This window comes from Ceratosolen solmsi, unplaced genomic scaffold, assembly GCF_000503995.2.
Source record: "Ceratosolen solmsi marchali unplaced genomic scaffold, CerSol_1.0 scaffold29, whole genome shotgun sequence".
Taxonomy (NCBI): Eukaryota; Metazoa; Arthropoda; class Insecta; order Hymenoptera; family Agaonidae; genus Ceratosolen; species Ceratosolen solmsi.
The window spans coordinates 5,209,738-5,223,482 of record NW_011948417.1 but is presented as its reverse complement, the minus strand read 5'-3'; the positions used below and the strand labels follow the sequence as shown (position 1 = coordinate 5,223,482).

Sequence of the window (13,745 nt, the reverse complement as noted above, 5' to 3'; positions counted from 1 at the left end):
TCTAATATTTCGTTAGGTTTATTTTAACTTGAATAAATTATATTTTATCTCATACTGCAGAACTGATGAATTGCGTGAATATATTTTTTTGAATTCATAGCTCTATACTTTCACTGGATCTACCTTATTTTTCAAAAATTTTCACCTTTACGTTCGTTAATTAAATTTTATAAATACTATCTTCTAAACATTGATATTTTGTTAAATTCTAGGAAAATTGTATGGGTAAACAGCAATCATAAGAAAATCGCTGGACAATGAATCAAAAAACGAAAAATAAGAAAGGGAGAGAGGGAGAAAGAGATCGAAAACACAATGATATTCTCTCAAACTATTTTCATATAGTTTGTTCTTCGTCTCGATACGTTCTCTTATTATCCGTCCTCTTTGTTTTATATGATTTTCTAGGAAATATTTAAGAAAACACACAATTTCTTTTTATAATAAACAATGAATTCTGCATTGTTTAATAGTTTTTCCAATGTTTTTACATGTCGAAATGTAGCATTCGAGAAAATCATGTATATTTTATATAAAATTATAATAAAATAATTGTAATATATTGATATTGTATTTCAACATTAAAATTCATGGAATCATTACAATACTCAGAAATAAATTTTACAATATTCTCTCAGAAATACTTCATTTTTTTTTTAATCATTGCGTCTATATATTAAAATACACAATTTTTGTTTGAAAGTACAAAAACTTGAATTATATTTTTAAATACGATGTCAAATATTTTGTGGACAAAAAACTTTTGATATTTATTTTGTTTTACTTTATTCTCATAGCTTTTAAAAAATTTATTAAATAATATAATTATTGTTATAGTAAAATTATACATCAAGACGGAATTTGTAAAAGCAGTAAATGTTTAATATAAATTACTATATTTTTAACTACGAAAAATAGTAAATTTAAAATTAATGTAGATTAAGTAAATTATAAGATTCTTTTATAATGTGATATTGGACAAAATCGTAAGTTTTATTCTTTAAAATAATACGTATCCTGCGTGAATTTAATGTAAAAAAGAATTTATCTCCATGATAAAACCGTGCAATCAATGGGGTGGGTGGGTGTTTCTCGTTAAGAATAATACGAAATAAGAAGTACCCTAACAAACCTCTTCTAAAAGCTGATTTTTTTTTTACTTTGCTCTCTGTTTTTATCACCCCCCCCCCGCTTCTTGCTCGCTCATTCGCTCATTCGCTCTCTCTCTCTCTCTCTCTCTCTCTATCTATCTATCTATCTATCTATCTATCTATCTCTTATATTTTGTTGTTTCAAAGTTTTATAGGGGAAAAGTTATTGCGCCCCTCTCCGTTGTCGGCACTCGTCTCTCGGGATTTCCCCTCTTGCAATTCTAACCCTCGCTAGCAATGGAGTCAACGGACTCGTCTGCTACTAGGAGATAACGCAAACATCGAGTCTCCTTCCTAGGACCCTTTCCCTCTTAGTTAAGTTCGTGCTTTGTGTGTACGTGCACGCGGGGAAGCCTGAGATCTGCTCCTCGACAGTTGGATGCGACACGTCGACCTCCGACATTGCGCCCATTGTTTTCCTTGCCTACTAACGACCAGAGCTCCTCTCCTTCTCTTTATAATATACGCGTATGCGACGGTTCGCGAGTCGCGCACCGACGGTGTCTTCAATTTCCCCGACATTAAGAGAGTTGTCGTCACTTGTCCCGTGGGAGGCGGACTTGGATTGTTGTTCGATATACGTGCAAGTTCATACGCGACTCTGTGTCACTCACGTTTTCACGCGCCAATCTGAACTGAGACCAAAGAAGCCATGCCTATTCTCTCTTCTAACCCTCTTGGCGCATCTATCTCACTTTCCTTTCTCTATGTTACTGAAAACACGAATTGGATGAGGATGCGCCTTTCTTTATCCATCATTGTGCTTTAACTTTTCTTTCACTTGGTGCAGTGAAAGACACATTGTACAAACGAACATCGCCCACCTCCCCCCCCCCCTTTTTTCCCTTTTTCTCTTTCTTTTTTTTTAAAGGCCTTTTTAAATTCTTTTTTTTTAAAGGCCTTTTTAAATTCTTTTTTTTATTATGCTTTCTGTATTATGTTATTATCACAAGTCCTATATTTTACATTTTTTTTTATTTACCGAACTTTGAATGAATTTAAACTAATATGTTAATGCATTAATGTATATTATATATGTTTTAGAAACTCTGCATTAAGAAAGAATTATTGATTAAACGGGTACTTGTTTTTATCCGAATTTTCAAAGCCTCTTTTAATTAAAAACAAAAAAAGAATCTTTAAAATAAAAAGCAATTATCAAAATACTATAAAACACTATAAAAATATGCAAGTTGTAAAATAAATTTTTAATAATTACAAGCGAGTGATTTCGCAAATTAGTGCCATAAAACAAATATAACATCGATTTTGATGTGATTAGATTTTTTAATTAACTGATTTAATGACATTTTTGTTTACCCTCTAGACATACTTACTTTTAATGATCATTATACGATGGACAATAGTAAATGATTGTGTGTTATATTTTAATTTAGTTAGCCGTAGTAGTGAGTTCTGTCTAATTGTCTATTTCGATTTAACAAAATTTATAAAATAAATTCATTATCGTTTATCATTATAATTTGATTATTGAACAAAAAATATTAGTACACAATTTTGATTGAACGAAAGATTGTGAGTGAAAGTATAGTAAGCAATCAGGGGTCGATTAAAAATATAACGAGCAAGTGAGAGCAAGTAAGTGTAAAATGCAATTAGCCAATAATATAAATACGCCAGTTACGTAAAACATGTGTACAAGTAGAAATTTTTCAGATTCCATCGCCCCTTATTACAGCTGCTTATTACGCAGAATTTGCCACATGGACATTTTTCTTTAACTTGCTCTTGCGGCTAAAAACTTCGGGCATTATACTTTTTATGTTAACTCTTATCACTGAAATAATTTCACTTTTTTTTAAATAAAGCAATGTTATGGTATAAAGTTTGTAGATTTTATTTTAAGAACAATATCGATGCTTATAATATAACAAATTTGTTCATAAATATAGGATTTATAGGGTTATAAATTACTTTTGTTAAGCCGTGGAAAGGGCAAATGCATGCCATACACACATATATATGTATATATATATATATATATATATATATATATATATATATATATATATATACTGTGCAACAAACATATCATTGATATTAGAAATTTGTAAAATATAAAAAAATAAAAACGACAAACATTTATAACACATGAATAATATCTAATAAAATATCTTCAAAGCTCACTCCAATGGTGCCATCGTAAAATAATTAAACATGTTGGCATTTGTAAGTACTTAGATGTCCATCAGACCTTACGTAACCATCAGATGTAATTTAACACTCTACCGATCTCCATCCACATAAAACCGTATCTCGATTAACAAGATGCGTGAATCCAAAGCAAAGCGAACCGTATCCGAGGGGATCATCATTAGTGCAACACCTTGGGGCCCATCTCCGAGTCTGCAAATCGCCAAAGCGCTGATTGCCTCTTAAGAATAAAAATTCCAGTCTCGTCGAAGACGGGAGAACACCGCAAGGTTTCTCTCTATCTTTACCTCCCTCTTTATTAGCTCAGGCATTGACAGAGCAAAGAATCTTCACAGTATTAGTCTTCTTGGTTCTCGTCTACCTTTACATCTTCTTATTCCTTTCGAGCACTACGCTACTACTGCATAGGTATATTATATATATATATATACACCCTGTATATATACGTAACCTACTTCGAAAACAGAATATAACAAAAGAATTTAGACTCAGCGAGACGTATATTAAAGGATGAAATAGAAGGAGATGGAACTTTCCATGTGACAATGTCAATGTTTTACTCTTCTCACAACGAAACAGCAAACTCCATCTTCTTCTAGTAAACTACTTTTTTTTTACTCTTTAATATACAAATTATATAGAAAGAATGGCAAATGTGCGCGTTAAAATTAAATAAACTAATAATATTAGAGAATATACTCAAAGAAAAGATTCAAACACCTGTCACATCTCTTATTCAAAGTTTGTACCACCTTCTTTCTCTTTCTCTCCCTCTCTATGTACACATATATATTTATATAATATTGATTTTCTAATATTTTTCTCAAGCCTCTATTTATTTTACTCTTCTTCAACACTTGCATTTTGTATTTAAGTATATTTTATCTCGCTTATAATCTAGTTGATGAGATACCTTTTTTTACGATTTATATCGATAATTCGTATTAAGAAACTGGGATGAAATCTTATTGTGAGATGCTTTAGTTATATATGGTTAGTATGATATGATAATTAAAGTCTTGAAATTTTTATTAAATTGTTTTTATTTTATTAATAAATACTGTATTTGATTAGATATGTTGTTCGTATAATAATTAACTTGTCATCGAAATTATTAACTGAAAATCAGTGATAATCCGTTGATTGCTATTTATAATCATATGAGCTGTTCCTTCCATCTGATGAAATATAAAAAATGTTTTATTTACTTAAAGGCTACTGCAGTGTTTCAAAGAATAAGATTAACTATATGATTAAATGCATTTTTTTTGTTTTTACCTAAAATAGATATTTATTATTTCACATGAAAATCTATTCGAATATATCTAAAGTTTTATGCTTTTGATTTATCGAAGCTCAAATCTTTATCGTTAATATGATGCAATTGTATGGTTGGTCGATTTTACAAACCTGAAATTTAGAAACTCGAGAACTTCTATGATAGCATTTAGGTAAAATTGGTTATTTATTTAATACTTATACCAAATTTCGCAAACTCGCATTTCTTTCAGAGTATGTATCATCTTTATAAGAGTGGAAGAACACAGCATTCCTACTTCAAAACAGAGATGGAGGTAATGATGGGTAGATAAGCAGATAAAGAAAGGGATAGTGAAGGAAAGAGAGAGAGAGAGATAGAGAGAGAGAGAGAGAGAGATACGAGAAAAGAGTACGGTCTTCGTGGTTTTACTTTGCCTTTATAAGCTTATAGTAGATACAAAAATAATACAAAAATGTAAAGATCTTTGTAACTTTTTTTATTTATAAGTTTAATATAATTTTTAAAAGTAAGCCTTGCATATTAATAATATTTGTAAATGGTGAATGCATTTAAATTTCATTAATAGCAATATACTAATCTGTCATCGTTTATTTCAAATTCAATTTAACTATTTTATATTCGTTCGCGTATATTTTTCAATCATTACTTTCTACATTAAAGCTTTGATAAATATAAAAAAAAAAAAAAAAAAAACTGAATAGACGTTTGAATCTGTGCGAAAAGAATTTTATCTTTCTAAATAATTATGATTCAAAAGTTACTGTACTTATTTAGTTTGCCATAATATAATCTAACTGGAAACATTTATAAAACTTCTATTTTGTGAAGCATATAAGAGTAATTGTTTATCGTTATTATACTGCATATTCTATACGGTGTACATATTAGTTTTATATCAAAATTAAAAGAGACGGTAATTTTACTATTATAGATATTGTAGTTTATATAAAAAAAAAAAAAAAAAAAAAAAAAATAAATAAATAAAAACAAACATAAGTAAATATTTTTAAAAACCAAAGTATTATATATATATATATATATATATATATATATAATATATTTAATTAAAAGGGTAAGATAGCATTAAAATGATAAATAAAATTTTTTTCCAAAAAAAGTTTTGCATTCTGTATTAAATAATATAAGAAAAACATTATAAGGAAACGTGCTCGATTTGTTTATTTCACAAAGACTCGATTATCCTATTAAATTGTATCGTTGTAATTTAAATTATTAAATAAGTGTATGTACCAAATATATCTTAATTAAATTATGTGAAGTGTGTATACAAAAAGTCTCTTCCATTCGTTATATTTTCAAAACATATAGATACGACAGGAATGTATTCGATTACGGGTTGTTTGGTAAATTCATCAACAAGAATATTATATTTTCCAATAGACATATTCGTAATGACTTTGTGAGTCATTAACTATTGACAGCAGCCGATATAACTGTGTTCAACTGTCTCAAAAATACAGGGGAAATGAGAAAGGTAATTGGCGAGGAGAATCCAGGGAACTCGGTGTGGTAATAAAATCTTCGGCAAGTTATAAGTCAGTAGCCACATTTCCTACAAGAATGCGTAAAAGCTTTGCAACCCTCTGTTCACTTGCTCCGTTCTTTCATATTTTTTCCTTAATCGGTGAATTCTCCATGTAGAAAGCCAGCCCTACACTGAATTTCGCCTCAAATAAAACTAATCATTAACGTGATAATACATTTCCATGATGGAAGTTATTGAATAAGCTTGCATCATCGACGTCGAGCGTACACGTGCAGCGAAAAATGCTTGATTGGCCCATGTAATTTTCTCCCTTTAATATTCTTGTCTTGAAAAAGCTACTACAGGAGATTATTTTTTTTTACTTTTCGATATTCGAGCATTTTTTCGCAAGATCATCATTACCTCGAGCTATTATTTATAGCGTGTGATTTTGTTCGTGGGAAAATAAACGGACTTTTCTTCAAGATTATGCGTATAAAAATATTTTTGAGGTACTTATTAGCTTCACTTTGTATGTAGCGGACAAAAAAAAAGAAACAAAAAAAAAAAAAAAAAAAAAAAAAAAAATTCCATTTTTTATGCGATATTTATATTTATGATACCGCCAAGTCTTTTGATATTTTACAAGATTCCCTTAATTGTGTAATGATAAAAATGAATTAACGTACCGAATATCATTACTTACATTTGATAAATTGACTTAAATTATAAATAATATGCACATTTTGTAGCTTCCGCATTTAATAATATTTTTACACATTTTTCCATTATAAAAAATTATAGATGATTATTATATCAAAGTTTGTTTCACTTAAAGTTTTGTAAAATTGGAAATAGATAATATATATATAATATTTATTCTGCTTGGTTAATTTAATTTTATCATTATAAAAATAAAATAAATAAGAGTACGAAGAAAATATGTAGATTTACATTGATTAAATTTTATTTTCATATTTTGTAGTTATGTGGTTGTAATAATTAGAAAAAAGTTCGATAGGCTTTTAAGCTTTAAGCGGTAAAAGTGATTTTTAGTGACATGACATAAGTTTGTAGTATGTATGAATTTTCATTGGCATATAGTAAAAAAAAAAAAAAAAAAAAAAAAAAAAAAAAAACGAGAGGAAGGAAGAAAGGATAATGTAGTCCCTATGTTGGGTAAAATAGTATTAAGAAAATAGTAAAATTGTCCTAGAAGGTCACTTTTATTATTCACAAGATGCAGCGTCTTCATCTTGAAATTAGTTATTAAATGTAAATTAAATGTTTAAATTAACGGACGGGAATAACTTTTACGGTTACTTTATTGACACGGCTAGTGCAAGAATGGCCTTGATCGTTTACAGTTCTTCAAACATATTGGGATAGTTATATCTTGGCGGTAATAATAGTATAATTAAATAAAAGCTAGACGTCCGAGAGAGTAAATTGCGCATATAAGTAAAACTCGATCGCCCAACTGCTCCTACATGGCTTTCATTGACATATCCTGTGCCCTTTCTCTCTCGGTAATGCGCTCAGCCTCTGACTACGACGCGACGGCACATGAACCTGTCCTCGATACCGCGAATGTGTCGCGCATTTACCATGTTGCAACAAGAGCCTCAACATCTCAACATATATCGGCATTCGCTTAATATGGGAAGTTGCAGACGCGCACGCCTGATTCAACTACATTTCTCACGCGTGCTCAATGTAAAACCTTCTGCTAATACAAAACTCCACCCACGCTCCCCCATTCGCTACTGGCTATTTTGAAGGTCACCTTGTCTTTAGTTTTTCTCATGGCTTGATTATACGGCACGGCGACACTTTGGTCCAATCGGATTTTTCACCGATAATTATAATTGACCTTTAGGACGACTCATTCCTACATATAATGTTATGCCTACGAGAGCTCGTGCATGCTTGTAATGGGAATACATACGAATCCTATAAGTTCTTATACATGCGCATATTATACATGTAATTTTGTATACGTATAATTTTTATACCTATAATATCAGTATTTTACTTAAATAAGCATAGTAGAATGCTTAGGATAAAAGAAATTTGATAATATTTCAACATTAATTTAAATTACTCTTTCGAATATTCAAACGTGCATTAGATTTGTGTTTAATAATGTATTTTAAGACTATATAATCTTATCATTTCAATTTTCTTTTTCTTTTTTTTTCTGTTTTTTTTTTTTCTTTTTTTTTTCTTCTTCTTCTTTTTGTAAGAAGAAGTAGAATACATACATTTTCAAATTTCAGGTTTTCGCGTAATGAATCAGAGTAGATTTTCTTGAAATACCGTTGGTACGTTCTTTTTAAAATGTTTGAGTTATATATAAATACCGAAATCAAGTTTCTCAAGCAGTACAAGTTTTATATCCTTTCATTACTGAATAAAATTTGTGTAATGACGAAAAAATTTATTTTTACAGTTTATCGGACGTATAAATGCATTTAGACAATTTCTAACCGTAAATCGCTATTATACTGTTGACTTATACATAATTTATTTTTAATTTTTAAGTTTTTTTATTTACATTAAATTACCTTAGTCACTGAGTATTTTATTATCCTTGCATGAAGTTTATAAAACATATGTTAAAATTCTAAATTTGCTACAAAACATATGTTTAGTCTTCGTATGTCTTATAATTATAATTTTTTTCATCGCCAAAAGATAACATTGTTTATTCTTCATGTAGACAAATTACTCATTCGATATTGAATAATATTCATAAGAAAATCATGTGAAAATCTATTAATAAAATAATCTACATTTGATAATTAATTCATTATTAATACAAGATTCCTTTTATATACACTTTGCCAGCTTTTAAATACTCGCAAAAAATATTATGCCCGCTATCTTTATCATTTTATGATTGATTCTGAGTAGTAGAATTAGTTATAGACAGCTATATAATTTATATTTTATCGAAAATATTCATTGTCATTATAATTACAATAATTAAAATGCAATCAAAAATTTTACGCCCACTGACTATTAATATAAAATACAAAAAATATTTTTGTACAATTAATTAGGCAAAAACATAAAGTGAAAAGTTAATACAACGGAAATTAGTGTATTGAAAGTAACATTGACGTAATGTGGAAAAGCTATTAATATGCGAAAGTTCATAAAGTCATTGAATAATGACATTTTATCATCAATTATTAGTTACTAAGAGTTAAGGACTAAGCGAAATGTAATAGTTTTGAAGCAGGTCAAAATGTCCAACGGCACAATACAAATAGCCTGTACAAGTTTTACTTTTGAAAACTCATGATGCCCGTAGAATGTAGAATTAGGCAACACAGTTAGTTCACTGTACGATTGTTCGACTTTCTTGAACTGGTTCAATCATTTTTTATTTCAGTGGCAATATTTTTTAGCTATAATAAGATCTTTAACATTATTGCGCATGTATATTTTTTGGCATCACCTACAATTCTATTTCTGCTTTAAAGTTTGGTTCTCTTTAACAAATTATACATAATATTGTGCTTTTTTAAGATAAATTAATTTTTTTTCTTTTTGATCATCATATATATATATATATATATATATATATATATATATAGTATGTTTTTTGAAAGAATTTTATAGCTGTTTAAAAAATTTGTTTCAAATTTAACGTTATTTCAGAATTAACGTCTCATTTTACTTTAATGAACTCATTCTCTTAGGGAATATTTAAATTTTTAAAATATCGAAATTCTTATTTGTGAATGATTTAATTAAAAAATTCTTTTTTTTTTATCATATCGTAGTGAAAATGTGATTTATTAAAATAATTGATGAAATATTAATAGTATCACAATCATAATTATGATTAAAAAAAAAGAATAATAAGATTGAATTGATGTTGATCGTGAAAGAACAAGTAGATGATAACCTATCATAATTCCAGGCCAAATGCACACGTGCAATTGTAATCTGGAATTAGGCCAATTCGTGCAGATTAACGGAGGCTCATATTATAAATGCGTTGAAACCATCCGTTAGTGTGATTAAATTCGACCACATACATACTAAAGGGTGCGCGCGCGTGCGTGTGCATGTGTATATATAAATCATTCTTATTCAAGTGTAGTTTAGACTTAAAGAAGTAAGCGTTGAAAAGTTTGATTGGCGTGCCACTTCAAGTTACAGTCGAAAAGACGTGTGTTACAATCTTTTACAAAACTTGGCATGCATATGTGCTTATTTGCATTCTTATAATATTGCCTGAACAATTAAAGAAAAATACTTTACGTTCGAAAATACATGTGGGCGTTTATAGCATTTTAACAATGAAGCGTCATCATATTATCTTTCCTCATATTATATTATAAAAATTTATTTCTTTACATGTTTATTCTTTACAAGCTTCAAGCGATCACATGTTTCATTAATAAGTAATATTATGAGTAATTAATAAGTTTTGAACTAGAAAAAATTAAGTAATTTGTGTGAAAATAGAATATAAAATAAACATTTTTTATTGCAACTGTTGTATTTTATTTCAGGCAATTTTACAAAAATCTTCATTGTCAGTTGAAATTGAAGTGAGGCCGAAACAATTAGTACCAGATACGAACTGCTTTATCGATTACCTGCCACAACTACAAAGCATTGTCAAAGCTACTTCTGTTGCTCAACCAATTTATAATCTGATGGTGCCACTTGTCGGTAAGAATTAAGTTTAATATATTTACAAAAATTATTTTTCTATAAATTTTTTATATAAATATCATATAACAAACAATAACAACAATTATGTGGAATCTGATTTTTATTGATAATTTATCATACGATTTACTAATTAATACAAATTTATTAATAAAAAGCACAATTTATTTATAAAATTCTAAGTAAACATGTAGCTTTCATATTACAAATGTTGTTATAATTATTAATTGATAGTTCGGCATCGAATTCGGATAGTTAATAATTGTTGAAAAAAGTCAGTCCATGGAACATAGATTCGTTTGTTAATATCGACTTCGTTGAAATTTTTTTTTTTTACACTGAAAATATTTGTTATTCTGGAAAATCAGACAAATACATGATTTAAATATTTTATAGGTAACACTCGAGAGCCAAAATTTTTGTTAAATAACGCCTTTTAATCCAAAAATTAATGAATGTTTGATAGTCATCGTCGTTAAATAATTGAATATCACTGAACATACGTATGTAACTTTTTTTTTTCGTCGAATATTTTATGAATTAAAAAACTAATACATTTTATAATGAAAAAATAATTATTAAATAAAAAGAGGTTTATTCAAACAAGAAAATCCGTTGTAAATATATAAAACCAAAATACAAGATGCAATCTGTATAATTAAAAATATGAAATTATATAGAGAGAATTATTTCAAGACTTTTTCAATAGTATTTGATAATATTCATATAAATAAATTAACGATCCACTCTTAAATTTTCTAAATTATGACTATGAATTAAAATATTTCCAATCAAGTCAGTTTATATTAAATAAAAACAGAAAAGAAACGATGATGATAGAGATGTATTATTACGTTAAGAACTTCATACATTAGTAAATGTTATCAGTTTTGAAATGAAAATAAATATTTACCCTAAACATTAATTTTTATTTGTCTTAAATACGTGGCAGATAATAAAAATATTACCATATTTCTGATATTGTAATAATTTTCATTCTAACAGTAATGTACATATTGTGGATGAATTATGAAAAGCCCCGTATGAACAAATTATAAAAGTACACTTTTTAATTACACATTAAATACGTTGATATAATTTATATAAAATATATGAGATAAGAATGATTATAAATATTAATAATTGTATATATCCTCGATACGACGGTAATACTAAACATATATATATATATATATATATATATATATATATACATTATTTTTTAAAATTAAAAAATAATATTAATACAACAATTACTTATTAATTTGAAATTTGTGTTTGTCATATTATTCATTTTTTGATAAAATTTGTACGTTTTGCAATTTAGCAATTGAATAATTTTTTTTTTTGTTTTGTTTTGTAATAAATTACCGACATACTGTAAATATAGGACAAATCTACTTCTAAATGCTTTGATCTAACAAAGAAATTCTTTTCAATAGCTTCACTAGCTATGGCCCACTGATTATTCACTAATATTTTTAAAGGATACGATGTAATTACGTCACAGTTGAAATTAGTTAGAAAGGCAAACCGCCGTCATAGATGCGTAAGAAATAAGCAAAACGTATATAATATACATATTTACGAGAATAACGGTATTCGTTGACTTCTGGTCTTATTTCATGTGTACAGTCATCGGTGTGAATTCGACGATAAAGAATTTTATCTTTTCGATGTATTAACTTTGCTTGCATAAAATATAGAATTTCTGGTATACCCCGGGAAAAGTTAATGGAAAGGTTTTCACTTGTGTGTGTGATTTTTGTTGTTGTTGCTCAACCTATGCTTTGTGAAAAAGCACTTGTTCGGATTTATTATTAAATTTGCTATGTAGAGTTTCCTCTCATTCACCTTATATATTTGAAACGTTTAAAAAAAAAAAAAAAATTCTATATAAATTGTTCAATTTATGAAGGATAAAATTGAAAACAGATAATTTATTAGATGAACGACGAATTTTTAGATGTTGAACAGTGTGAATATTTTTTCAATTTCAAACTTATTAATGAAATAATGAAGCAATAAAAAATTCTCCCTTATATTTAAACGTCTCTTATTAGCCAAAATTATTATACAATTTTTTCACATTCATATATAATTAAAATGGCACGTAGAAATTTAACAATATTTTTTATCATTACAAAATAGAATGTTTTCATAAGCTTTATTTATGTTGAAACAGAAGTATTTAAACACAGTTCAAACACTTATTTAATTTATGAAATTTAATCTTTTTTCATTCATTAAATAAAAAAATGCATGGTGCAGAAATGAATAGAATATTCAAAGAGAAAAATATACAGACCGGTCTGTCATTAAAAATTTAAATGATTAAAAAACGAATGCTGTTAAAAGAACATTTTAGTAAAAATAAACGGATATTTAATCATTGAAGATTTTTGATTGAGTTAAATGTTCAGTGTTGAGGTCATTTCTACTACTTCAACTAAGAAATTATTCCTTGAATCGAGTATTTAAAAATTAAAATAACAATAAATTAATCGAATAGATTGCTGTAAACCTTTAAATCTCGCACTCTTTTTCTATTAGCGATAAATTAGCGCCAAAGATAAGCATAAAAGTACATTGGTATCTTATGGAACGATGCATAAATTGGCCAACCGATTCGGCTTCCGGTAAACTATGTCTCTCAATTGACCGTAAGTTTACTCGAGAATTTTAGCGCAGCATCTCAATCCTAATTCAAGTCTCGTTTCTTAAGCTCCGTTCGTTAAAAAGTGGCATACTGTACACCTCGAGACGTTTAGTATAAAGAAACGTTCATAGGTACGTGTTTACGGCCGAGCATCTGTACGCTTCTGATTTGTGCAAAATCAGCCGTATGCGACCTCCGACCCCGCGGTGGTCCGTCCGAGCTCTCCTCACTATCTCATCTCATGCCCCCACCACCATAATCATTACCACCGCCGCCACCACCACCACCATCACTACC

General features: G+C 28.3%; 1 protein-coding gene across 1 annotated transcript in view; it reads left to right on the top strand.

Moving 5' to 3' along the window:
* LOC105360001 (Smg6 nonsense mediated mRNA decay factor) overlaps positions 1-13,745 on the top strand; it is a 154,390-nt gene that overhangs the window by 136,553 nt on the left and 4,092 nt on the right. Inside the window, exon 25 of the mRNA XM_011496771.1 lies at positions 10,627-10,789. Coding sequence (XP_011495073.1) covers positions 10,627-10,789 — 163 coding nt within the window. The remainder of the gene's footprint in view (positions 1-10,626; positions 10,790-13,745) is intronic.